This window comes from Protopterus annectens, chromosome 12.part0, assembly GCF_019279795.1.
Source record: "Protopterus annectens isolate FY-2018-M chromosome 12.part0, PAN1.0, whole genome shotgun sequence".
Taxonomy (NCBI): Eukaryota; Metazoa; Chordata; order Ceratodontiformes; family Protopteridae; genus Protopterus; species Protopterus annectens.
In genome coordinates this window covers 459922359-459949997 of record NC_056746.1, presented here as the reverse complement: position 1 = coordinate 459949997, position 27639 = coordinate 459922359, and the positions used below count along the sequence as shown (strand labels likewise).

The window sequence follows — 27639 nt, the reverse complement described above, 5'->3', positions numbered from 1 at the left end:
ATGCAGTGTGTCTGGGTAACAGAATGTCTCTGCCATCTAGTGGTTTTGCCAGACAATCAACATTTGAAAACCATACCAAAACAATTTTCTTTATTTTAATGAATGGGAAGATAGTTTTCTGTGTTAAAGAAGCACAAATCACATCCTCATCATCTTCATCATTATGTGGCAAAACCATGTACACTATGCATTGCCTGAGCAAGCATGGCATGGAGACAGTTGCCATCCCAAGGGGAAGCAGTCAGGGGGTGGAATTGGGAGCTTTACCAGGGTGCCTATTGCTTCCTAGCTGGAACTGCAAGCATTCTCAGTAAGTAGATGTGATCGTGTTTCTGCAGTTGCTTGAATGGTTATATGACAGTCTGAACGTGAGTACAGCAAGGAGGTGTTACGTATGTGCATACCTCTTTGCTATGTTCACACACATTGACTTCTGCAAAAGCCATACCTTCACTCACACCGTCTAGTAAAACAAACAGCTGTTTGCCTGTCTGTTATATTGTATAAATAAATGTGCAGTTTTTTATCCATCTACTTAGGTTGGGGGCTACGATATTTGGAACTAGTCAAACGTGGTTATAACATAAGCAGATTCTACAGAAGCATCATACCTATGCACTTCTTTATGGAAAACAGAAGAAGAAAGTAGCTGTTAAAAGGACTTAGTGTAGTGTGTTACTATTCCTATATACACCATGTTTGGTAAAGTATTTAAACTCTGTAAGTGTCCATCTTATTTTGATAACTGATTTGGTCAATTTTATGTTTTATCTCCCTCCACATAAAGTTCACATAAGTAGCACAGTTAAACCATCTTTAATTCACTTCCAGTATAATACTACTGTCTTTCTGTGCCACAGAATTAGAATATTTTGCAATAACTGCCCAATACACATTTCCTGTTTATGTTGTGGCTCCTGATTAAGTCATCTGTGAAATCCAGATGTCCGATCCATCACTGAACCTGCTCACTCTTTCTTCTTGTGCTTTTACTAATAATACATCTAATTACTTATTGCCCGTTTCTGTTTCTTACAACCCCAATAGCTTGCTGTCAGATTGTTTCATTTCATTTTGAACAATTTTCTCTAAATATCATCTCCATTTTATTTTGATGTCTTCTGACATTTTTGTGTGGTAGTGACAGGGTTAGGTCTTGGGCAGAGTAATAGTGATTTGCAGCCCTCAAGCTAAGCTAGTGTGAGGGGGGCCCATGCGACTCATTAACATGGTAATGTCAGACACTACTGATAAATCCCTTCCTTTTAACAGTAACTTTATTCCATTTTCCATAAAAAAATGCATTGGTGTGCTGTCTCTGTAGAATCTGCTTACTTTATAATCAATTTTGACTTTACCTGCAGTCCAGTCTTTTGCAGTTTGGTGTTTGTTACAGGAAGTAGCAGGTTATTTACCCCTTCTTCATTATTGCCATGTTATGCATCTCCTATATTATGTATTCAAAATAGGTAATTTAATTATCTTTCACTGATTTTATTTTGTTTGTCAGAGCTATTTTTCCAATGAATTTTTTTGTCTGCCCTAAAAGATGCATGTATTGTGAGAGTCAGTACCCTTACAGCTATGCTGTGTTGCCTTTTCTTAGTTTTTCCCAGGTTGTGCTTATTATTACTCCAGTTGACTTGCACATGAAGTAGAGAATTTGGACACTTGTTGATTGATAACAGCCATTGCCACTACAGCACAGAGTGTGACCAAATTCCAGCAGAAATGCAAGATAACAAACAGCACTAAAAATTTGTCAACATGAGAACATGAATAACTACAGCAACACAGGCTCCCAACTTCTCACCTCTCCCTGTAGCTGTGAACAAGTGTCATCAAAGACAGCAAGCTACCAGGGAAGTCAATATGCACACACTCGACAAGTTAGTGTGAACTGTCTGCCCTCAGCGAGATTCTAACACCCACTTTTCCATGTGTGCTGCCACTGGTCACTTAACAACTCCAAACACCTTCGCCTCTGTCATTTACGGCTGGAGGCGAAAGCCAGATCAGGTCCCACAGCAGCACTTCTGCAAACAGTGAGCTGCCATATGTCTGCAGCAGTCAGGGTGATAGCACGGGAGGCTAGGTTTCACACCTGAGATGAATTTGTCTGTACTCAGCTCTCACATCAAACTGTCACACTATCTGTCACTGGCTGTTGTCTACTTTCTTCATCTTCCAGCTAGCTACTTCAGGTCTATAAGACAAATAAAATGTAAATAAAACAGATGCTGGTTAAAAACAGATATGTCATTCAAACTGTAAATAAGCTTCTTACTAAAATTAACTTGCACAGACACTGGGAAATCACCCTTAGGACTAGGCATCAAATCAAACCCAAAGGAGTCGATTCTGAGTTCTGTATTGGTATAAAAAAGATACATTCTTTTTTTTTAATAGCTGTTAAAGAGAACATTAATATGTGAAGGAGCTAAAAACTGCCAACTAAGTGGGGGAAATAATGTTCAAACACAATCAGAGCAAAAAGCATAATGTATCTAATGTGAAAAACAGGTGGCCTGTATCATGTGTATAGGAAGCACCTCAGAGCCATAATCATCTGTACTAACTAACGGGCATTTGTTCATTCTCCACTTTTCTCATAACCCAATGCAATGTTATGGGGAGCAGGAACGTATCCATCAATCATTTGACACAAGTTATAGACTTATCCTGAACCCAGAGTCAACCCATTACAGGATGTACATGTTGACAAACAGACTTGCTTGGCACACACACCTACAGACAATTTCGGGGACTGCCACTTGAGCTACAGCACAACTTTGGGATTTTGCAGGAAACTGCAGCAGCAGTCAGAAACGCACACAAAGTGAGGACATGCGGACTCTGCATAAAAGGCACCCTCAGCTGAGAATCGGATAAATACATTTTTAAACTGTTGCAGCTTTCAAGATTCACAGCACGATACTTTTCTACTCCACTCTGTAAACCCTAGCACAACAGATGGCCTCAGAGTGGTCAAAAAGTTCAACGTCTTTCTGCATGTGAAACAGTGTGGCAAAAGCAACGTGAGACTGCTAAACTGATGATCAAGAATTTGATGTCTTGTGAAATCCACACAAATCTACAGTGGTGCTGTCAGCCACTCAGTGCGGTCATCTTCATGTTGATGTACTTCTGTAGCTCAGTGAAGGGAGGTTTGCAAAAATCTTCGTACAGTGCTTGTGTGTCTGTAATTGGGTCTTGCATACATTTGATGCTTGATGTGCTCTTTTCTTTACACCTTATTTGAAGACTACCAAAAAGACGTAAAGCAAAATTCTGAGACATAATCAGAGACCACCCCCCCCCCAAAAAAAATCATGCACATCTGAGAATTGTGTGGTCCTGCAGAGCACTTTTGTTAAGTCTAGACAAGCAGTAACTCATATTTCGTAAAGATAAACTTCCCTTAGACTGGAAGCTGTTGTTCGGGAAATTGTAACCGCGAAATGAAACGCCTATGCTTGTGTGTAGAGTTCTTCATCCTCTGCCACAGATAATAACCAAAGAAAGTGCTACTCACAACAGCTAACAGCTACGGGGAAATGAGTATGCATGAAATTATTGAATATTATATAGCTTTTAAGTAGGTCCTTATGTCTCTCAAGTAGCCCGTTAACAAATATGTCACAATAAAGCTGAGATGTAAAAAGTAGCAATCGCTGTCTTTAGGAATGATACGTTCTTATTCCTACCTCTCAACTGTCCAGATTTTGGCAGAATGTCCAGATTTTTGATTCATGTTTTTGGTCTGTTCCTCATAAAATTTGCGATTTTCTGGCAAATCACGGAGATGATCTGTGGAGTGGTCACTAAATAATGATATACATGTGTGTTTCAAACTTCATATCGTGCAGACAATTACATGCTAAGACAAATTATGCTATTCTAGAAACGTTCTAAGTTTATAACAGTAATATTTAAAACATGTCCCTATTTTTGGGCCTTTGCATCACCCCCCCCCCCCCCCCCCATTCTGTTAGGTTTTGCCCAGTTTTTTGCACTAAGAGGTATAGCTTAGCGTATTACAAATACGTTTAGCAGGCTTACTGATGAAATAAATGAATTAAACTGCTACACATCGTCACTTTCCTGACAGCAAATTTATTTTGTCCCATTTATAGATACTGCTCACAAAACTGCTTCCCACAGATACACCCATTCTGTATCACCTGTGATTTTTTTTTTACCACCTGCGGAGGCCACATGTCTAAACAAGTGCCTCACCATACTGTTTATTTTGCCCTAGATGCATCAGCATTCTAAAGGACCCAGACTGTGCCATGAGCTCGTGTCTTTCTACCACAGGAAACCTCTGAAACAACAAACCAAAGCACCCCAGCGTCCATTAAACGTTATTTCAGACACTCGCTATTCCAAATACCTTCTTGCTGCTCAGCACTAGCCTGCGACTCCACACGCCTCACAGCTGGATAGTCAATTCCCCAATTGCTCCGCCCCCAACAGTAAACCGGAGGTCCTTGTCTCTCTATTGGCTGATTATCAACTACTCCGCTCCGCCTCCTCGGTGGATTACTTGCTGCGAGGGAGTTTGCGAAGCAATACCGCTAAAGATAGCAGAGGGAAAACTGGCGGTTTTAGCAAGTAAACGGACTGCTGGTTATAGTTGTTGCTTAAGTTTGGGAGGTTCTTAAGAAGTCTAGACTTGCGTTGAAGGCTTCATATTTCGTTGGAAGAAAAAAAAATAATCACTATTTAAAAACAGTTAGTACATAGTTTACTGTTGCAAAGGTTCGCTGCGTGCATTTAGGAAGATGCTGAAAAGTTGCGGGAAGAAGTTTTTGTTGTCCCTGATCGGAGCCAGCTTTACCTGCTTGTTGGTGCTGATGCTTGACCAGCAACAACTGAAAAGGCAAGACGATGACCTGCAGAACGGTGTTGAGGTTGGTAGGCGAGCGCTGCAGAGTCTCCAACCTTTCTCTGGGGAGAATCGTGAGCTATCCGAAGAGTTTACTTCCAAGGACCAGGCATCGCCTTCTCTCCAGATGAAGAGTTTTTCTGCATACTTCGGCCATCTGACCCGGACTAAGAGAGAAGTGCAGCCAGCGGCTGATCCAGGTGCGGATGCAACCCCAAGCCCACCAGCAGAAGAGCTATCAGGCAAGGACGTATTCATCGCTGTGAAAACAACGAAGAAGTTCCATAAGTCTCGGCTAGAACTGCTGATGGACACCTGGATCTCTAGGAATAAAGAACAGGTAAGATGTGTGTATTTAGGAGGCAACCTAAAATCTGTTCATGTTGATAATGAAAAATGGCTTCTTTTGTGTTAGTTTGTTTTGATATCCAGCGTACAACTTATTTGCACCAATCTTGGAAGGGCGGTGCTGATGCTCCACTGCATAAACGGGAGACTTATGTTTTATTTCCGAGATCTGGATTTAAATATGAGCAGATCGCTTCCATACCGCATGAATCTTTGCATGCTTTTCTTGCATTTGCGTCCCCCCCCCCCCAACATTGTTTCATCACTGTCCAGAATCATGATTTCTACTTTTGCATGATCCTCTTCGGTACCATTGCCAGCCAGGGGTTACCTACCCCTGAGGTAGAGAATTCGCGAAGATGTGAGGATGGTCATGAGTTATCAGAACTCCATGCACCAGAACCATCCTGCATCTTTGGGCACATTGCCAAATTTAAAAAGAAAATGTAACTGGGGCCCGGGTTATCATGGCAAGGGACTGCGGTGCATATGTCATAAGTCAAAGTAAGGCATATGAGCCGGTAAGATTCTAGGGCGCATGAGAACATTTTTAAAGTCAGGCAGCTGTTACTTATACTGGACATGTAACAGCAATAATTGGCAACGTATAGTACAGTGCATGGTCAGTTGTAAGTACTTAAACGAGCAAATATACAGTAAAATAATGACTTTTAATTTGCTAAACAAATTAGAGCAGAGATTTTTCAGCCCCCTTGTCAGAAACTATCGAATACCATAAAAGTGTTTTTGCAGGGGGGTCCCATTCACCCCTACTCTCTTAGTGCTGAGATCGATGTACCTCGGAGTGGAGGTTACTGTTGGTAATGTTATTTACGTGGGTTATGTAAAAGCAATAGCTGGCAAGCTGAAGAAATAGTGCAGTTGTATTTCTACACACTGCTGAGAATGCTTATAAATATCTAAGGATTAAAACCAGGTAGCTGATCCCACAGCATGGAAAGACTTAAAAGTGTCCTGTTGGTGAAAAAAGGTGTGAATGATGCACAAAAAGGAAAGTAAAACGAAAAGTGATATCCCATAGGATCGAGTATAGCTGAGTGCTATTACACTGTTTTCTTTTTACCCAAGAAAAGCAACAGAAGTCTGTGTCATACCAGGAAGCCAGAGGGTATAATTTTGGGAGGGAGTTAAGGAGGGATAATGCTTTACTAAATGGATGATCGTTATTTAGATTGAGCTAAAACAGAAACTGAAATGTCTCTCAATTAATGTGCATGTGCAAGTAAGGAAATACCTAGAGAAGAAATTTGTTTTGGTTATTAACTTTAATGATGTATTGGGAAAGCAGTTAAGGGGTTTCTGTATGCAGAATATGCAAAGAAACCTTGGTGGTCGGCTGCAAGAACTTATGCTGGTTTTCTGTTAACAGATTATTTGTATACTGCACACACTGTAGAATATGGATTTTTCCACTCCTTACTCACCCAGAGTAAATAAAATCTTGTGATCTGGCAGTTGTTCAGTTGGCGCCCCCCCCCCCCCTCCCCTGTGTTTCAGACGTGTCAGAAAAAGCCACTTTTCCACACATCAGAGCAAGATTCAGTCAGAAGATACCAAATTGAGTAGTCAACCATACTTAATGAGAATTATGTCTCCTCATTTTATAGAGCTATCATCTAGTAACAAACTTCATCCATCTTGCCCTGGGGGCATTATATCAGTTTAACTGTTGTCAGGATTTTCTAAGGTTCTCCTTTACATATGCATATGGTAATATATGCACATTGAATGCAATTTCAGTAGTCTGTAGCTTTCTATACATTTAGGGTACTGTAGGTACTGTTCTCTTCACTATAATAACTAAAAAAAAGTAAAATGTACATCTCACTGAATGGAAGGGAGCACTTTATATACAAAACAAAAGTTTCCCATCTGATTAGATGAGGTGTATGGGTAGGAGGAGACAGATAACTGTAGTAGTAGTAGTACAAAGAGTAAAGTATAAAGTTTTAGTATTTCTGACTTCTAAAACCATTGCTGGAATGAGATTTCTGAGTGTGTAACTGAAACAGAGGAGTTAAGACTTGCACAAATGTCAGTATTTCCATTTTGGTGCTAGATACAACACCTTCCACCCATTGTTTCCTTAGTAGCTATGTACATTGCAGAAGAACCCTTAACAGCATGACTCTTACATCTTTCTTCACACATTTTTTACTTATTTATTGCATTTGGCAACTGAGGGTGTCAAGTTGGGAAGGTCCATTTTTTCAAAGGAATCCCGGGAAGATAAGCTCTAAGGTAGTGCAAGACAATGTAGCTGATAGCAAGATTGTCGCAGTTGTATAGTGTATCGTAAACAAGCTGTAAATATGTGACTTCCCTTGATCAAAGTGAACTATGTGATAGGAGACTGAGTTTCAAAAGATGGAGAGTAAAATTTCCTTGCTATTAAGTTTAATGAGACAAAATTCAGTTAGTATAAAGTTTATTAAGACAAACTAAAATATGGAAAGCATATAGTTTTGGGGTGGTGGGGTGCACGGAATCTGATGTGGAGGGAAGCACTGCAGTAGTGGCTTGTTTTAGCTTTATGCAACATCCATGTGCCCTGTTTATTTTTTGGGGGAATGAAAACAAACATTCTGGAGGCCTGCTGTACAATTTCTGCTGCTGTATATTGTCTTTATTCCAAAATATACAAAAAGTTGTCAGACCCCTCTACCCAACATTTAGATTTTTTTTTCGTTCCTTGTTTTCATGTCTATCCATCCACTCCTTCCCCTCTAAGTGTCTTGGGAGTTTTCAATGAGAGCTGGGCCATGAAATCCAATTTGTGTCGCTGATCAGATTTTTCCCCTTCTTTTCTTCTTCTTGACTTGTCCGGACTTGTCAAATACAGAATAGGCTTGAGAACTAGGACCACTTAGCATAAAGACTTGATTTCTACTGAAAAGGCTGCAGTGATGTGTGTACTGAGGATGGTAACTGAATTACAGGTGTCATTTGCCGTGGGAATCTGTCTTTACAAAAATACTGTTGCACTGGGGATATTGTGAATAACAACAAATGAGACTACACACTGAAAATGCAAGAAAGGATTTGGTTTAAGGAAGTGAAAACAGTAATGTCTTTAGAATGTCTTACAGCTCAGTGTGAAATCAGCTGCTACAGCAGTGTCTGTCAATTACATTTCAACTCTTTTCTCCACATCTCCTACCATTAAAACAAATTATTCCCTAAAGTTTTTTTTTATTTTTTTGCATCTGTTTACACTTGGATGTTTTTTGAAAGATAAGGATCTTAGGTTATTGCATCTGCTATACCAAGTCAGTGTTACTGAAAGTAATGAGTTGCTTTCCATAAAAGTAATTCAACAAAACTCGCCTACATAAGTTATGCAGTTTTTCACTGGACTAGAGTAGCATGTTTACTTGAAGAGTACTAAACAGTAATAAACAATAATGCACAGTGTTTCCCCATGTGACAGCCCTCACCCCGAGGACTGAAACCTTTTTGACAGTGGCCTAGTCAGCTATTCAGTTATTCCAAACTGAAAGACATAACCTGGACTGTCATGTTTCACCTCTGTGTACTTAGCATAAGCCACATATACATAATATGTTCAGCACTAACCATTTACTCTTTGGATTTCAGGTCCCTGTGTTTCTGTGTCTGGTCTAACTTCCATAAAGAAAATGCCTTTTTAAACACTGCAAGTATTCTTCTATATTTGTTGTAGTGACTTTATTTATTGATATATTTTTTAAATACTTGAAATTCCTGGGAATCACCACCCCAAACCAGAAGACCACCCCCCACACACACACTTTCATTGTTGCAAGGGTTTCTTTTTATTGGACTGTGTCTTCCATCTAATGCAGTGGCAACTTTTTACAGTGCCTAAAGTGACAGCCCTGGGAAGGTTTGTTAGGTTTCTCATGGTTTCTGTTGATGGGGCTTGTTTTGTTTGCTGGGGGAACACAGTAAGTTCTCAGATTCTGCAGCCTTGGCTCTCACGCTGTTTCCCCATCAAATGCTAACAAAGCCCCCTTTTCTGTAACCAAGAGAAGGGAAAAAAGAAAAAGGCTGTTCCCAGCCTTCTTGTGTGACGCTTCACCATGGGAACATGAGAGTCCAAGCCACCAAGCTTGGAAAAAGACAGCATCCAAGTCTGGTTGCCTAGCAACAAGGAGGGGGCTATGCTTGGTTGGAAAAGGGGGGTATGACTGGTGACAGCAAAAATACATTTGCTATCTGAGGTGAAAGGAAGGCTGCAAAATGGTCACTGATTATTGGTGCCCCTTTATAATGGTACTGATGCACATAAGGACAGGAGACAGAAACAATCAGTGTGACTGCAGAAACTAAATGATATACACAACTGCATGTATTTAATACCATTATCCAGTAGTGCATGCAAGGCATCACATACTACTATATTTAATTGCAAATAGATTCAGTTTATTTAGTGAAAATATATGCACATAGCCAAGCATTCCAGCCATAGATTTTTTTCACCCAACACAGTTTGTCTGAGTGGCACTTGAATGTCTTGCAATGGCAGTAGTTGTGATTTTTGGCACTGTGCCCAAAAAAGGTTGCATGTCCCTGTTTTAATGCTTATATGATACTTCTTGATGAAATTCAAGACCTAAGTAACACCCTCTGGCTTGCACCAATTGTGCAGTCTTGCTATCCTGAAAATGCTTATGAAATGTTCCTCTTTAAATAGTGAAGATATTTCATATGTTTTGAGTAGTTGTTGAAACTACATCTAGCACTCCCAAGTTTCATCACATAAAGACAGTTGTCTGCCACTATGTGTGTTTATACAAAATGTGTGTTTATGTATAAATATGTTTGCCTAGCTAGCCTATGCTCTGTTTACACTGTAAATAAAAAGACTGCTACGCCTTGTTGGTTAGGGAGGTAGGCAGCTGACTGAGCAAGCCCAAACCAGTTTTTTCCCCTTTGCTGTGGCATAGGCCTGCATCATGCAGCATATGAACTTTATTGTTTCTGGATGCTGTGAAAACTCTACATGAAGGACTATTGGGGGGTTGATTTCCTCCATACCTTAATAGTCTCCCATTTGGTAGGCTATATAATTAACAGCAAGTGCAGTACAGAAGGTGACTAATATTTCTGCACATTCCAGTCTGCTGACTTTATAAGCAAATGCTCTTTGAGGATGATTGGCTCAGGGCAATGGATGACATGGACTCCACCCTCATTAGATGCCTGCTATCTATCACTTTACATTTTCTTTTGCTTCGGGCCTGCTAAAATTGGAATTGCCACCCTTCGCAGAAAGTAGTTGCTTTGATACTCATAGCCATCATCTGTGCAAATAGTACCACAGATTTTCAAACTTGTAATCATTTTTCTGTCACCCTTAACAGTGCAAACAACAGGTAACATAACTAGGATTGTTGGATTATCAGACAGATCTTCCTCTTGATGTGTTTCATAATCTTTTATCTGAGAGAGCTAATCTTGCACTCACAACTGATGTGTGTGTTCAAATCTTACTTTAGTCAGTTGTAGACATAAGTATGTTGGCTGTTTCTTCCCTCAGTGATGATATAGTTTTCCAGTCTGGCCCAAGGCAGGGGTGTGTGGATTACCTCTGTTGCATTTTGAAATTAAAAAAGGCAGAAGGAACATGACATTTGCAGTATGTAAGGGGAAAAATATCTTTCAGTATTAAATGTTTCGCACAAAATGATTGTCATTTGCTAGCTATGTCTCCTGACTGAATGATTTTTAGCGGCGCCATGCACAAAATTCTTAGGCGGTTACCACTGCAGAAGATATAGATGGCATTGCTTTTGATAGACAATAAATTTTAAGGTGCTACATTTAACTCCCTATTTCCTTGTGTTTGGCTGTGTCATATGAATAAAATAAGCTCACCACAAGTTTAAAGGTTAAATCCCCCTAAACAATTCCTGCAATGGTATCAGTGTTTTAATGAAAAGCTCTACTTAGCAGTGTGTGTGTGTGTGTGTGGCTGGGTGGGGGCAGTATTAAAGACATCCTTTGTTTGATTTTGACCCACCCCCTATTCTTTTCTTGGCTGCATTGTTCTGCTTGGGTTACAGTATCCGGTGTTTCTTTTGCAAGACTGCAGAAGAAACAATTAGTACTTCCTGAACATCCAGAAATAATGTTCCCCCGCTCCACCCCCTTGTAGGACAATAGCATGATGGGGGCAGGGACACTCTCATTTTAAAGAAATTGCAACCATTACTGAGACACCAGTAAGTGCCTAGCTTCCTTACACTATAGTTATACTTAATTTACAGTTTCATGGAGTTCAGGGAACACACTGCTGTGATTACTGAAAAGAGATTGAGGGTCCAGTTTGCATTGTCCTAGGATTCTCAGGTATGGTGGGGGTCTTACAGATACCAAAGTTATCTCAAGTTTAAGTTTAGTTCAGTCCTTACTATGTGCCTACTCATAGATGACTTCTGACACCTGGGTTTGGGTCTGTTGTTCAGGAACTGCAGCTTTTGTGCACAGTATTGTACTGGGTATGACTTACATCTGCTAATCTTTCTGGAGAGAATAGTAGTGACATTTCGCTAAACTTGTGCAATGATTAAATGAAAGGGTAGCACTGTGGCACAACAGTTGCCATTTTGGAACTGCAGCATGTGATTATCTGGTTCAAGTCTCATCTGAGATATCTTAATTGTGAACTTGCCTGTTCTACCTGTGTTTTATATTTTTGCCAGGTGCTCTGCTTTATTCCTACGTTCCAAAAATACACATTCCTTTAACTTATCCATAGGTATGTGTGACGTGAGATTATGTGTGGGCATGTCTAGAATGGACTGCCACCCTGTCCATAATAAGTTTTCTATTGTGGGGGTCTTTGTTGCTACACCCTCCTGTGTATTATAGGGTTTCTGTACCTCTGAATGGGGAGAAAAACCCTTTTGCAAATTACCCTTATCCTCTCACCAGATTTTGAGTTGCCTGTTCACTTTCTCATCATGGCCAAATACATTTTTAGCTATATGTTGTACTTCTGAATACAGTCTCTATACAATTGTCATTACATGCTTCTGCCCCCAGACACACAGACATGTGTTTTCCACACTATTACTCACCCTCATGCACATAAACACTTTCCACACCATCCTCTGCTCCCACCCATGCACATGCTGTGCATACCAATAATCTACTCCATCACATCCTTACACACGTGTTCACAGCATGCCCACAACATGCTCACAACTTTGCTGTATCCTTACCTGACCCTAGCACATGCGCACACACACACACACACACACACACACACACACACTAACTCACTCACTCACTCTTACATTGTCCCATTTCCTACACTTCTGTTTGCCTTCATTTGCTGCTGTATTCCTATGTCCACCATGCATGCACATTATTGCAGTGTAGCATGTCCATGATTACAGTTCTAGTGCCTGCATTCACCAAACACAGGCACAATTGCTGTGCCCATATCCACCAGATATGTACAGAATTGCTGTGCATCTAGGAGGCACAAGCATTCATCATCCATTACCTGCAAAAGTCATAAACACAGACGTATTCTGATTATCATTACCTGTCTCCCAACACACACACACACACACACACACACACACACACACACACACACACACACACACACTGTCCTTACTGTTACCTGTCTCCACTATGCATACTCACACTCATGTTCTCCATACCACCTCCTGTCACCAACATATGTGTGCATACACATAATCGTACATTCTCCACACCATCCCCTGCAACCATCATGGATGCACATTCTGTATGATGCCCCACCATACGTGTGTGCACACTAGCCATGCTCTGCTCCCATTACCATATTCATAACATGTGGAGACATCATGTAAGCATTCATGTTCTCCAAATCATTACCTATAGCCATTACTTTTTATGTCTGCAAACAATTCCTGCATGTTTCATTGAGAACTGAGCTATATTTTCATCTATCCTTTGATCTGCAGCATGTTTTCCATCATCTACCAGCTCATTTTCTGCTCAGCCAACACTTGCTTTTGAAACTTTGGATGTATTAATGTCTTTGCAAGCTGTCAAGAAAATGGTTGATTGTTATCTAAACTGAGAACTGTTTAAAGCAGAATGTAGCAGTAATAATCACAGTTTGGATTAATTGAATTTCCTGGCAAGCTGCCTGTCACAGAGTACTTGGGCAGGAAAGAGGGGGCGGGTGGAGGAGGATCGCGAGCCTGCAGTGTTGAGATAATCTCTCTGAGGGTGACAGTGAGGCCTCATGCAGGTTGTGCCCTTCCTGTCTGGGCAGCCAGAGACAGGCAGGCAGGCTGCAGCTTTCCGGCTCTGTGTTTCATGGCTTGAAGGGCACCTCCCCATGGTTTAATGGTGCTATATTGGTGGCAAAACACCTTTATGATGGTTGAGGCTTCATGTTCTCTTTCTGACTTTAGGGGCATTTTGGTTTATTTATAGAAAGTTGATTCACATACTTGTATCCTCGGTTTCTATGATGAAACCATAAATGCAAGAATCACACAGTAAATGTATGAGCTAGAAATTTGTAGCTTATGTTATCAACTGAAAGGAAATTAACCCTGCAAGTTTAAATTCAAATTTAAAGTATGACATTTCTATTTTCTATGCAGACTAATATTTATAGCAGACAGACAGACTGTTTCAAAATTAGTTTACAGAACCAAAAAATAAGCAAGAAATTCTGTTTGCAATGGATGTGGAAATATCCATCTTGGAACAGAACTGTTTCCATGGCATCCTTTAATCCCTCATGCTGTGGAACCTGAGGGCTATCTGACAGAAATTTAAAAAACAATTGTATAGTACAGCTCAGGCTTTAATAATGCCCCATCTAACTTGTCCCAAGTTGTTCTCTCACTTCCCTTTTGCAGCCAACTGTCCATGCTTGCATAGTTCTGTGTTGTAATTTTAGAAGCCCATGATAATTTATATAGTGATAGAGCAGCACTCCCATCCTAAAACAGTGGGTGCACACTAAAAGATTGTTCTTTTTTTAATGTACTTTTCTTCTTGCCACCTCTCCTAATGCCATTAACCAAGCCAGCTGTATGCTAATGTGAGTGAACATTGTGAAATTTACTTACTTGGGAGTTAAATCCCAGGCAGTAAAATCCTCCTCTTTTGTTCTGGTTAAATAGGCAAAAAAGAAGAGCGCTAAGTCCTACTGATGCCAGATGAGTTACAGCCCCCCTCCAGCTTGACTGCTTTGAAAGAATTTGACGAGGGGGGTGATGAACTTGGTTCCCTGGGCTGGCAGCTGGCTCTGTGGGTTCTGTATAGAACTAGCATCAGACTGCTTCTTAACAATGTTTTCTCCACCTACAAAGGGCAAACGGAAAGAAAAGAGACGGGGGTTGGGTGTGACAGTCAGCATCTGTTTGGTATTAGCTGATCACATGAGGAGCAGGTGGCCCAGGTAATGCACATATGGATGGGAAGTTGCACTTCTAGAAGGGATGGAAAATATGTATTTGAGGGAAAACAAATCCAACATAATATGCTGTACTGTGGCAGGTGCAGCAAGATTTGTTAATTGTGCAAACACCCCCTCTCCCTTTAATACGCCCATACCTTGTCTGGACAGGTTAGGCAAGGTGCAGACGCGTGCCATTGATAAAGCAGCATGTGGCAGCTGTAGGCAGGTGCTGCCTGTCACCTGTAAAAAAAAAAAACAAACAAATGAATAATGGCTGGGAGAAGCAGTGAGGTCAAGGTACTGTGTGCGTTTTATTTGATTTGACTTTTAACTAACAGTACTGTTTGTTCTGCTTTAGAAAAGCACTCCATTCTTTTTGGGCAGTTTACATTGCTGTCTGTGCAGAAGTGTGTGCCTCTAACAGTAATCCAACTTTTTTCCATGTGCTGTGTTAAGCTCTTTTGTTTGGATGTGCTTTCTAATTTCCAGCACTGGAGATTCAGTGAATAGTGAACCTTTATATAGACTTAAGAATTTTTTTCCTTATAAGGTAGAGCTGTTTGAAGTATTGTTTCATTTGGAGCCGATAGTATGTTGTATTCATTGTAAGCAGTCATTACCCAATAACAATCTGATTTGTGTTATTCTCATTTACATTTCTGCAGTTACTCATTGTGGGATATTGGGCCCCCAGGTGTACCATGAGAGGTATGCCACATTGCTGCAAAGTCTCTCCAGGTGTGGTACAGATCAGTACTAAATGAATTTCTTCACAAATGTTACTAGCATCTGTGAGTTGTTGATCGAATTAACTTTTACCAGGGTTTTTTAGTCCAATCTCTACTTTGTTTCAATATGCAGTTAATTAAGACAGAGTTAAGTATGCCAGTTAGTCTTGTCATAATTGGTTGCATATTTAGCAGTAAAACAACATTTGTGTTATACAGTTGTGAAACCAGAGTAGGACTTGTTTTTTTAGACAAGTAGCCCCCCTATCCCATCAGTATATTTACCATAGATTAGCAGGTGGGTACATTCCTTGTAGTATGTATAGCAGAGGGGGGATGTTAGGGCTGCTGCCTTGCTGAGAACTAAGTCTTTGCAGTGTAATGGGGCCATCACTACAGTTAGGGGAACTGTGCAATATTCTGTCTTTATGTAAGTCTTATACAGTTCTGAGTGAGTTGATAACTGTTTTTATTTTTACATTTCAGACATACATATTTACAGATGGCGAAGACGAGGAACTGAAAGCAAAAATAGGTAAGCTGTTCTTTCAGTTCACCAAAATTGTAAATTATCGAGTAGTTCTTACTACTGCCTTTTGTCACTTTCATATACAACAAGTTGACTGCCTAGGGTTACTTACTACAACAAAACAGCAAGAAAATTCCTTAGTGTTAAAATAATTAAGGCATGTGACGTAATAGTTGCTTCAAATGTAGTAATGAAACACAATTGGTTAGTAACAGGAACAAGTCCCTGACTATACCAGTGAGACAAGGAACAAGTAAACGGACAGACCTGTGCAGGTGATTCAAAGAAAATGGTATACAGCATAGCGAAAGTTTCCGAAACTGCAGAAACTTTGTGTAAAGTTAAGTGCCATGTTTTGGGTGAGTGCGTTAAGCAACTGTGTTTGTCATTTAAGCAAAACTTGGAGGAGTAGATATGCCCCCTTGGATCATAGGATAACATTCTGAATATTAAGCAGGCATGATACATATGCAAGCAGTGAATGGGGTTGGAGGTATACTTAGAATCCAAGGTGCACATGTGCATACCTTAACAGGAAGGCATTGTTTTATCCTTATGGCACTTGGCTGTCTTTTCAAATCAATAGCTATATACCTAAGAAGTGACAATGCCACATATTTATTATACTTTCTGACTGTTAACTAAACAAATGTTTCTCCTGCCTAAGTCAGAACAAGCTTCCCTTTTCTCTACTCTTCATTCAATGTGTAGAATTACCCTAAGGAGCTCTCCACCCCATCTCAAGAATAAGCATTCCACCAAATTCATACCACATTTAAAATTGAAATGAGGTAATTTACACACCTCCTTAGCTTTATCAGTCTGGTGAGTTAAACCACATGGTTGTAATCTCTGCTGGGGGGGTGTAGTGTAGATATGCCTTGTTTTTTATGGGTGTCTCCATCCCTTTTGTTTAGCTGCATTCTGTGTCTCTCCATGAAGAGCTTAGAGTCAAGTCTTGCATTGTTCTAATGGAAATTATTCCTATTCAAGTTGCAAATCAGTTCTGTTCGGGAGGTCCCCTAAGTAACAGGTGGCTGATGCTGGGAAAATCTGAAATGAATGGTAGGGGGTGTGGCAGTCCGCCTCCTAGACCATGTCAGCTGCTAGTCAGACTAGCTTTGTTAACACATTTAAGTCCACTCATTGATGTTTTTTTTGAAGGCTGTAATATAACCATTGTCCACTCACTGATTTTTTTTCTTGTTAAAACAGGTGACCATGCTATCAACACCAACTGTTCTGCCGCACACAGTCGCCAGGCATTGTCTTGTAAGATGGCGGTGGAGTACGATAAATTCATAGAATCAAACAAAAAGTGGTTCTGTCATGTGGATGATGATAACTACGTGAACATTAGAACTTTGCTAAAGCTGCTGTCCCGGTTTCCTCACACACAGGATGTCTACCTTGGAAAACCTAGTCTGGATCGACCCATCCAAGCCACTGAAAGGCTGAGCGACAACAAAATGGTAATTAACAGTGGAAGGGATGAGCAATCTGTACTTTTTGTTAAGAAGAAAGTAATCAGAAGCTGTATTTTTCTAAGTTAATGATAAAACTAGAATACTAAATCTGATTTCTAAATTTATAAAAGTGAGGAGGGGTATTGCCCACATGATCAGAAACCATGATGACTCAGTGTGCAAAGGAGTGAATGAATTAAATAAATGTCCTTCTTCAAATGTATTGCTGACTTTTTCATAGGCATTGCTGACAAATGCATGCATTTTAATTTTACCATACATCTGATTTTCCATATGTATCTTATACATTTATATAGGCATGAATGCAGTGCTTCAAAGTATAAGTATATATTTCAGTACTGCAGGAACTTTTGTCTCTGAGTCCCCTTTGGAAATTGAAGTGGATCAGAATGGTTAGCAAAATGTTAGTAAATAATATATTTTAAAATTAACTGTACTGTGTTCAACAAGTTGAATTTTTCTCTTCCTTTTTAGCATCCTGTTAATTTCTGGTTTGCAACTGGAGGTGCTGGATTTTGCATCAGTCGTGGGCTGGCACTTAAGATGAGTCCATGGGCAAGGTAAGAAACCATGCACTGCAATTATATTTCAATCCAGTGCACAGCATCTGCAGATACTGTGATCAAGTTGTCATTAAGTTAAGTACAGCCAACCATAAAACTGAATGCACTTGTTTTGACATAGTTTCCTCATTAACTATGGAATTTTGCATGGCTACTAATGAATAACTGTCGCTTCCATGGAAACGTAACATGGGCGATAATGATAATTCCCCTTTTTGCAATAGACACCTTTCACTCAGAAGTTTAAAAAGTATTAGCCCCTTCAAATGTGTAACTAAAAAGCAACATTGGCAAGAAAATCCCTGGTTACATTTTCTGCTTTGTAGCTCCTGGGTCTTGAATTTGATCCCGATTTCCACTCTGTTGATGTGGAGCTTACTTGTTCTCATCACATCTGCATGGGTTTCTCCAAGTATAGCAGTTAGTTCCCTTCCCAAAGATATTCCTTTTAAATTGTGTATTAAATTATTACTTTTAAGCTTGTTGTTGTGGACTAGATCGATGCTGAAATGTAAGGACCAGTTCATCTATACAACTATCAAGTAAATTAAGTAAAAAAATTACTTTTAGGACATCTGGTACTGATAGTATCTTAGCATTCTTTGTGTAAGTTAGTCACTGAACTACTGCTAGGGCAAATAGGAGGTGCAGAATTGAAACATTTTGTTATAATTTGTCTTATTACTACAACACACTTTAATGTTTTCTTTGGTTTTGGTCTTGTGCAGTGGCGGGCATTTCATGAATACTGCAGAGAAAATTCGCTTGCCAGATGATTGCACCATTGGTTACATCATTGAATCGGTGTTGGGTGTCCGGTTAATAAGGAGCAACCTTTTTCATTCTCACCTGGAAAATTTACAGCAAGTGCCAAAGTCGGAGCTCCATAACCAGGTAAAAGGCAAAGTATAAATCGGGGTGCATTTATGCATAGTGAGTAATAATAAAAAATAATGTCTTGCAAATGAGTGAAGATTTCAGCCACAAGTAGTGATAAATGCCACTAGTTCTTTGATCCTGTGCTGTCCAATTTATGCATCTGCTGTTGCTGGTACCACTATTCCTCCTTCAGACTAAATGTCTTATTCTAAATGGAGTCTTCTCCCTGTCCAAAAAATAAATAAATAAATAAAACAGAATGGCAGAAAGGAATTGTACCATCTTCTGGGGTGGTGGGAGAATCGATTTTGAGGTGTCTTGCTGTAGTATCCTTTATTCCTTGTAGCATTGATTCTATAACCATACTGTATTTTCATAAGGTTGGGGCATGCAGTGGCATAAAGCATGTATGCATGTGTCTGCACCTGATGCTGCTGAGGCACAGCCCCCCCCTACCCCCACGCATGCACACTCATGCACGTGTAGGACTTTTCAGTTTCCCAGTCTCCACTTTCTGTAGTTTTGTACTTTTTTATTTTAAAAAAAAAATCAGTTTGGGATAGGTTTTTGTATAACAAGATTTAAGCTTCACTTGCCTGCATTTTTGGAATTAAATGTAGTTTTTTTATGTTTTTTTCCAGGTAACATTGAGCTATGGAATGTTTGAAAATAAGAGGAACTCCGTAAACATGAAAGGTGCTTTTTCTATTGAGGAGGACCCATCCAGGCAAGTGATGTAGATTTCTAGATACAATGTTACTTTTAATAATAAATGTGTACAGATGTTCAATCCTGTATATTTGGGAGTCCTGAAAAAAATTAACAGTGTTTGGAAAGAGGTTCTAGAGTCATTGGGAGATGAAACAAAATGAATGGCAAATAATATAGCTTAACCTTTAAGTAATTCATTCTGAATGTAGAGGCTACAGCTTCACAGGAAATTACTTAAAGTCATGAGAAGGCAATGCAGTGTGTGTGTTAGTCACAGGGTTTCACCATCCAGAAGGGCGCAATAACATACCTTCATCCTAATTTGCCTGCACAGCATAGTGTTGTCTCCTGCTGAGCCCTAAAGCCAAACTGCATAATAAATTCCTTGCAATGTTACATTTTCCACCCTCCTGTGATGTTTCAGTAGTAGCTGGTACTTTTTTTTTTTTTTAATACCTTGACACTGATGATTTTTAGTAGGGTGAGATCACAACTTACTCGCACAAGTTTTAGCACTTCCGGGAGCAAAGCTGAAACTGCATTTCAGTGGCAACTGTAAACACTTCTGAGAGACTGCTTGCTTTATAGAGCTTCCTGTTTATCAGTAGCTTTTGATGGTTTCTTCTTCCATTGAAGTCTTCTGCCCAGAAATAGACATCTACACACATACTCATATGCGCATATACTTAAATTCTTTGCAAACTCCTGAAGTATTTCTAAGTAGTAAAATGTAGACCGAGATGTTACTTTAGTAACAAAAGAAGCAGCTAGTCTGCTGTTGTGGTAATACCAGAAGAAAAACGTTACATTAAGAAGAAACGTCACATATCACAGTATTCTGAAGGTTAATAATTTTAATAACCCTTTACCTGGCATTTTTCAGCCCTAGATGAGTTTTTTTTTGGCTTAAAATTCCTCACAACTTCCCAAAAGCTTGTCATTTCTAACAGCAGGCAGATAAGAAATCTTGTCCAGTATATTGTTTTTATACTCAAAAGAAGAGGCCTGTTCTTGTTTTAACACTGATTTACAAAAATAATGCAAGACAAAATTATTGCAGTTTATGTATATTCACTTTATATATTTCAGTCCTGTGTCAGCAGCTCGGACTCTGCCATATTTTTTTGCCAGCTGTGGCTCTACTGTGGTTTGAGATTTACCACATTTAAGTCTGATACTCTGCAGTAGCAAAGTTTACCATTACCTATAGGTGAGGAAATGGGTAAAACGTTTTTGTTTGCTTATTCTGTGGAGAGTATTAGAGTCAGTGTGGTTACATTGGCCTGGATGTGTTCTGTGTATGACTCTTTTTTGCTGCTTCCCTGAAATTTTGAAACTAGTTCATACTCAACCCACTGTGGAAGGAGAACACTATATCTTAAGGTCATACATTTCTTTGCGTAATGATTTTAGACAAGGACAAAAATAATGGTGGACAAAGGCATAAAATCTGGAACGATGTTTAGGTATTACTATTAATTCACTTAAAAGTTAATAGAACAACATGTTTTGCGTCAAAGTGCATTTCATGAACAATGACAACTGTGAAATTCCATCTGGCATTATTAACCGACAGTAATCCTTAGTGATATAAAAAGTAAATCAAAACTTTTATGAGGGGCAGGGAAAAATATGAGGCAGAATCAAGAACAGGCAAGAGGAGTACTTAAGACTGACTTTAACAAATGTATTATACAAAAAGTGATTGCATTCAAAGGAAAAGCGATTTAGTTTATATGTTTTCTGTGCTTTTACTCAGACAAGCTTAGTGTTTACTATCCATACTGAGTAACCTGGAGATGTAGAGATATACAGGATGAGGAAAATGCCATAGCCAATAAGTTTGGTATGTCTGGCTCCAACACTCACTGTGCTATATGTGCTTTCCCAAAGCTTCCTAAGCTGTAGCTGTCTCATTATAGAGGGTGTTATGTGTTGTGCAAACTTGCTGAATTGGGTACTAGAGTGTAAATCGAGTTCCCAGCTTAAGGTATGTGGATAGATGAGGCTTAATGTCCAATGATGGATCTGAAATGCTAATTTTTAAACTGGACAGAGTTGAGACACTTGCTTGACTTTACAGTCATTGTCATGTACTGGCACCGCATGGATGTACACTGGCCATATCACAGGAAGTTCAATTCCTCCTGCAAGTCTTTAACCATGAGTCAGACTATAGCATATGCCAGTGGCAGCAAATGGCTAAAAGAGTCTTCCAATGTGAATTGCGCTCGTCATGATTTATCTCTAGGTTTTGTGTCATTCATAGGTTCATAGGTTCATAGATTAGTACTAGGCTAACTGCTCTTGCGAGCCATTTTAAGCCTAGCCAATTATCCCCCTAAATGAACAACCCTTGCAGGTTTTGAACCCTGGACCCTGTATACTAAAGTCACAAGACTAAACCACTACGCCATCATGAAGCTGAGATGGGACGTGTTTACAGCCATTTTCAGCAAAGTATAATTTTTTTTTTTAAAGTGACAGTTAAAATGGTGCTGATTACATGGAGGAGTGTGTAGTTCTATATGTTTTACAAACTTTTTTTGGAGGGGGGTAGCAAATGTGTACACTTTTGTGTATGATTGTTATAGAGTCAATCAAATTATGTATGTTTTTTTTTCTGTTTCAGATTCCGGTCCATTCACTGCATGTTGTATCCAGATACACCATGGTGTCCTCCTGGTGTGCATTACTAATGCATGACTGATGTGCTTTAAACCCGTCCCGCAATGCCTTGGTATCCTAAGGATTGAAAGGGACCAGCGTAAACTTTGGTTCGTGCTGTGAAGCTACTAGTGTTGTTGCTACAGTAATTTGTGGCGTTTGTTAAATGGGCTGCTGTGCGGCCTCCTGTTCTGTTACAGACTGAGGCTCGACTTGTTGTTGGGCTCCTTTTCCTTGGCAAGTTCTGTTCACCTTTCTGTACCGACTTTCTCCAGCAAGATGTCGCTTTAAGATTTAAACCAGAAGCCAGGGTGCAGAGAAGAAGCAGAGAGAAAGTCCAAGGATTTCAGCTATCATCTCTATGGAGTTCCTGCAAAATGAGCCTCTGCCATCTGGACTTGCTTATTTTGAACTGTATTGTAAATGTTGTTTGCAATGAGTCTGCAATTCTCATAGAATGTAATATATTAATATTGTGCCATTGGTCAGCTCTGAGTGACCTGAAATGTATTTTTGGGTCAGTCAGCTTCTTCATTTCAAGGCCCAGAGTGGGCATGGAGTGTATTATTTTATTTTAGTCAGTACTGAATGCACATTTGGCATTTTCAAATCCTATTGTGGGGAAATGATGTGTCAGTTAAATTCTACATATCTATGCAACAGTAGGTAACGTCTGTAAAATTAGATGATTTTTTAATATGTGTCCAGACTTTCATACTTATTCAGAAAGTGTGATTTTTAAAAGTGGTTCATAGTATGACCTAGTTTTAAGTAATTGGGTAAACTTTTCCCTACTACAGCCAATTAGAATATAAATGTAGTAATTGTTGTAAAGAAGGGCCTTACAAACATATTTCAGAGTCTGGGGTAATATGTGACACAGATCATTTTTCACCCATTTGCAAGCAGAGTTAAGGCAAACTTGCCTGTACTGGAAAGTAATAAACCACTTTGCCAGTAAACTGCAATGTAATCAAATGGGAAAGCACTGTTACAATATTACTCTTGTCTGAGCTTACTCTGTGTTCAGTGGAACTGAAGGACTGAAGCCACACAGGACCAAAATAACTCTGTTGACTAGTCCAGAGAAGATAGTATTCAGTTTTTTTATATATATTTTTTTATCTTAAATTCAGTCTTTTGAGAGTTTTTCTTACTTGACAGGAGATTTGGGTCTTTCATCTCTCTCTTCTGCAAGATGAAAGTTTTTATAACAGTATGATTTTTTTATAGACTCCGGAAATGGTTTTCAAGATGAAGGTCCTTTTAGATAATGCTACTGTTTGCAAACCCCAATACTCTTTTTGTAATTCTTTTTCTAATTCTGGGCTGACCCCTTTGGCACATAAATGTTGGGTGTGGTCTCAATTTTACTTGGGGCTGTCCTTGTAACCGAAGCACTTTTGTCTTCTACTAATGTTTTTCCCTGTTATTTTAAAGAGCTTTTTTCTTCTCAGAGCTGAATAATTAGATATGTTTAAGTAGAAATTAATTTATATATTAAAATGCTATGCAGAAATAAAGGAAGACTATGATCTAATTTCTAGAATTTATTTAATACTGATGTTTTTTTTGCCAGAACATGAACCCTAGTGTGAGAATGTTCAATATAAATATGTATTCATTAAAATAAGAATTTAAAGTAGTGGGGTGAAAAAAGCTTTAGTTGTGAATTATAACCTTACTTGTCACAACAGAATGTTTGGAAACCTTGACACTTTTAATTTTAACCTTACAATGGTCTTCCTTTATTCTGCAGTCTGACAAGTCTATATTTTTTCCTCATCTGGTAGAAAGTTATATTCTGTACCAGTACTGCAGGTAAAAGCTTTCTGCTGTACTGTTATTTGTAAAGTGACTTGGCTTCTATTATGTTTATAATCCTTTAGGGCCCCTTCCCACGACTGCTTTCTGTTACTTTTCTCCCATCTGCCGGTCTTGTTTTTACAGCTAGCATTTGTCTGCTTTGTAGTATCTGCACAAGATTTACCGCTGTGAGTTGTGATGTCACAGTGCTGGTTAAAGGTGCTAACATTATAGCTTTGTAATTCTTGGATTTTCACATCCGTTACAAAATGGAATGGTGCTAAAATATCTCTTTTTTTTTTTTACAAGGCTTGTTCTCTGTATTTGTTTAGGATTTTTGTCATGCCTTTGCAGTAATCAATTTCACATACTGGCCTCTTGTATAACCCCCCACCATCATATGTTTTTACCCATAACATTTCAGAAGGCTAATCAATTCTGTGAACTGTCTTCCTGCAAGTGAAAAAATGCTACATGGCTTTTCCCAAAAATGTTCAGTGCTATCTAGTTTTCCTGCTGCTGTTTATTAGTTTCAGGCATCCTTACAGTATAGGTTTGCTGCTTTTCAGGAACAAGCTTTTTGACACCCCCAAAGGAAATTATATAAATAAGCTGCAGTTCTGTTTAAGAATCCCATAGAGTGATTTAAACTGAAATGTAAGTGTTGCCAATTTTACAAATGGCAGCCACATTCATCTGCTAAGAGCATCCCTATGAAATTCCAGGAGTGAGGAAGAATACTTTAGCCTTGTTTCCAGTTCATATAACTACTGAGTTAATAATATGAATTAGTAATATGCTGTGAATAAAAAAAAAAAGTTAGGAAAGTAACAATACTCCCTGGAGTTGGGTAACATAGCACACTAGCCCCCAACTCATCTCATATCTTGTATATCATAAACCAGCCAAGTACCGCACACAGTGGGAGAGTACTCTCCCAAAATTATGTGGTCTGGTATGTATTATTTGCTTTAAAGTGAAGCAAAATTTTCATTTCCATGTTTTTGTGTCTTATGTTAGCCACTGGTTTCACATATGCTCTGCTCGGGTAACTTCTGTGATGACAATGCTTAATCTGGTCTGTTTTGTGGTTCAACATTATGCAACTCTGTAGGGGAAGGGAAGGTGTTAAAATTTTACCATTCCACTCCCTTCCATAAAGTGCTGGATGAAGCAAGGCACTTAACATTGTAATTTAGCACTTTGAGCACTGTTGCAGAGAAATGCATACATTTTTAATAAAACATGTTCTTGTTTACCCACAGATGAATATTACTAATGCAGTGCAGTCACAGTGGATTCAAATGTGATCCAATAACTACATTTTACAAGTGCCCACAAAAAAAGTAAAATGCACTGTAATACATGTAAAAGTGCTCTCATGCAGATGGTTTGAAAAATATGTAAAATGGTAGGAAATCTGCTAAAACTACTAAACTGTAAATAGTATCAGATGAGCTAGTTAAGCAAATAGTTGACTTAATTATGCCAGGGTTCTAAGCCTTGTAAAGGAGATATATGAAATGATGGGGGCTGTGGAATCCAGAAACTAAGCCCCTAGGCTATATCAAATGCCAGCTGTTTAGGGAGATGGCGGTGACCATCAGTAAGTAGACCATTCCAAAATGCGCTTTCTGAAAGCAGAAGTAGAAACAATCCTCTTCTACTCCAAAATGGGATTGATGTGGTAATTAATTTCCATAAAGCAGCAATGGCATTCTGAGAATTTAACAGCTCATGTCATTTAAATTCTAGAAAATAAAATATCCTTTTTTAAACTGTTAGAGCCACTGAATAGCTAATCTTAAATTTTGTTTATTATTATATATTTGTTTTTGCATCAAAAATAAACTAGGTACTGCTGTATTATGCAGAATGCTACATGGAAGACATAATATATGTGGGGGATTATGCAACTAGATAGTTTTCTAACCATTTACAGTTTATCTATAATTATCTAGGATCATTCTACATCATTCTGAAGTTTGCATCTAGTTTACTTCCTGGTAGTGGATTAATCTGGTGATTAAGATACTTCCAGACAGTAATGGCTGTTTTTCGATTGTGTACTTGAAGTTACTTGCAAAGGCATGCAATGGTATCATTGAAATGACACAACCTGTGTACCATAACTTCCTAAACAGCACAACAGATGATTTTACCACCTGCCTCTAAACTTTGTCATCATTGTTATTTTAAAACAGGTACATGTGTAGTGTTAATATTTTCAGTTAAATACAGCCACTGTTTAACAATCCAAAGACCAGTTATCATTAATGGGAAAGGTGGTAGCTATCTTTGAGTCAGTTCCGGCTGTATACTACTGAAAATTGTATTTTCTTATGGGAGACTGCATTTGTTACAGAATGTCTGCTTCATGTTCTGTGAAAAATGACCCATATTGGGTTAAACCTGTAAATACATTATTAGTGACAGTGTTCTTGACTGTCCTTGTTTTGTATAATTTTTTTAGGAAAACAGTTGTCATTGTATACTTGTAAGGATTGCTTGAATGTGCATTTTTCTGTGGATCAGAATGCTTCCAATAACTGGGAATTGTTTAATGCTTCCAGTAGTTGCTTTTTTAACTTAATTTATAATCCAGTATCTGGAATTTGAAAACATAATGTATAAATGCTTCTCAGGGAATCAAGCCTGATTGTTACCATAGAACTTCTGTGGTGCTTATCAACCTTTGCTTTTAATAAAGCAGCTTCTTTTGCTGAACTGTACTGTGATCTCTTGTCTTACTTGTTGCAGGGATAATCCTACTAAATGATGACCAGCACAGGCTGCTTAGTCGTGGAGAAATCCTACTAGAGCGAAAAGTTGTTTTGCCAAAGAGCAAATGATTACATCTGTTCTGCCTCTCTTTTATTTTGTATTTATTTTTGATGATGTTCATAAATGATTGTAGGGTAGCTTTGCTAAGTTCTAAGTTCAAGATGTCATCTTTCCTGCAAGACCGCTGAAGTGAAGTGATTATTATAGCATGGCTGCAGTCTGGGTCCGCGTGTAGAACTTGCATGATAGAGCATTAGTGTGTGTGTGTGTGTGTGTGTGTGTGTGTGTGTGTGTGTGTGTGTGTGTGTGTGTGTGTGTGTGTGTGTGCGCTCATATGTGCATACATGCGATTGTGTGGTACGTAATGTATGATAAACAGTATTGTTCAACTCACTTGCCTACTCACTTCCAGGATTGCCTCTGAAAAGACACTCTTGTTTTTATTAGGTTTACTCAGTTAAATCTTCTGTGCATTACTTGTTCATCTATGGTACTGTTAAGTGGCTAGTTTATGTTATACCTCAAAATAGCATAGTGGGGAAACCCACTGTAACAGTGTCACACTGTAGCCAAGGCTACTGCTTCCCACCTTGAATAGCTTTGTGCAATTAATTTAGTATTCAAGAAGGGGATATTGTACTCTATAATGGGCCTCATAGGGGCAGGTGCAGTGGTATGATAACCTCTTTGGGCCTAGATGCCATGCCCTTGCTTATAAGAACATGGCATCTAAGTCTAGAGAGGTTATCATACCACTGCACTCAGCCTTCATCAGGCCCATAATAGAGTATATGCCCCTTCAGTATGTACCTGACCAGACAC

General features: G+C 39.1%; 1 protein-coding gene across 1 annotated transcript; it reads left to right on the top strand.

Annotated features, from left to right (window-relative positions):
* Nucleotides 1–4570: 4570 nt before the first annotated feature.
* On the top strand, nt 4571–26765 carry LFNG (LFNG O-fucosylpeptide 3-beta-N-acetylglucosaminyltransferase). The gene is made up of 7 exons (XM_044089564.1): nt 4571–5231; nt 15878–15926; nt 17136–17392; nt 17882–17967; nt 18699–18864; nt 19491–19576; nt 22193–26765. The coding sequence occupies exons 1-7, from the start codon at nt 4788–4790 to the stop codon at nt 22257–22259; spliced, it is 1155 nt and encodes a 384-aa protein (XP_043945499.1). The 5' UTR covers nt 4571–4787; the 3' UTR covers nt 22260–26765.
* The last annotated feature ends 874 nt before the right edge of the window (nt 26766–27639 follow it).

Coding starts and splice junctions, on each gene's coding strand:
- LFNG (XM_044089564.1), top strand. CDS start 4,788: ATGCTGAAAAGTTGCGGGAAGAAGTTTTTGTTGTCCCTGATCGGAGCC. Junction 17,968..18,698: donor AAGATGAGTCCATGGGCAAG/GTAAGAAACCAT, acceptor GGTCTTGTGCAG/TGGCGGGCATTTCATGAATA. Junction 19,577..22,192: donor ATTGAGGAGGACCCATCCAG/GCAAGTGATGTA, acceptor TTTCTGTTTCAG/ATTCCGGTCCATTCACTGCA.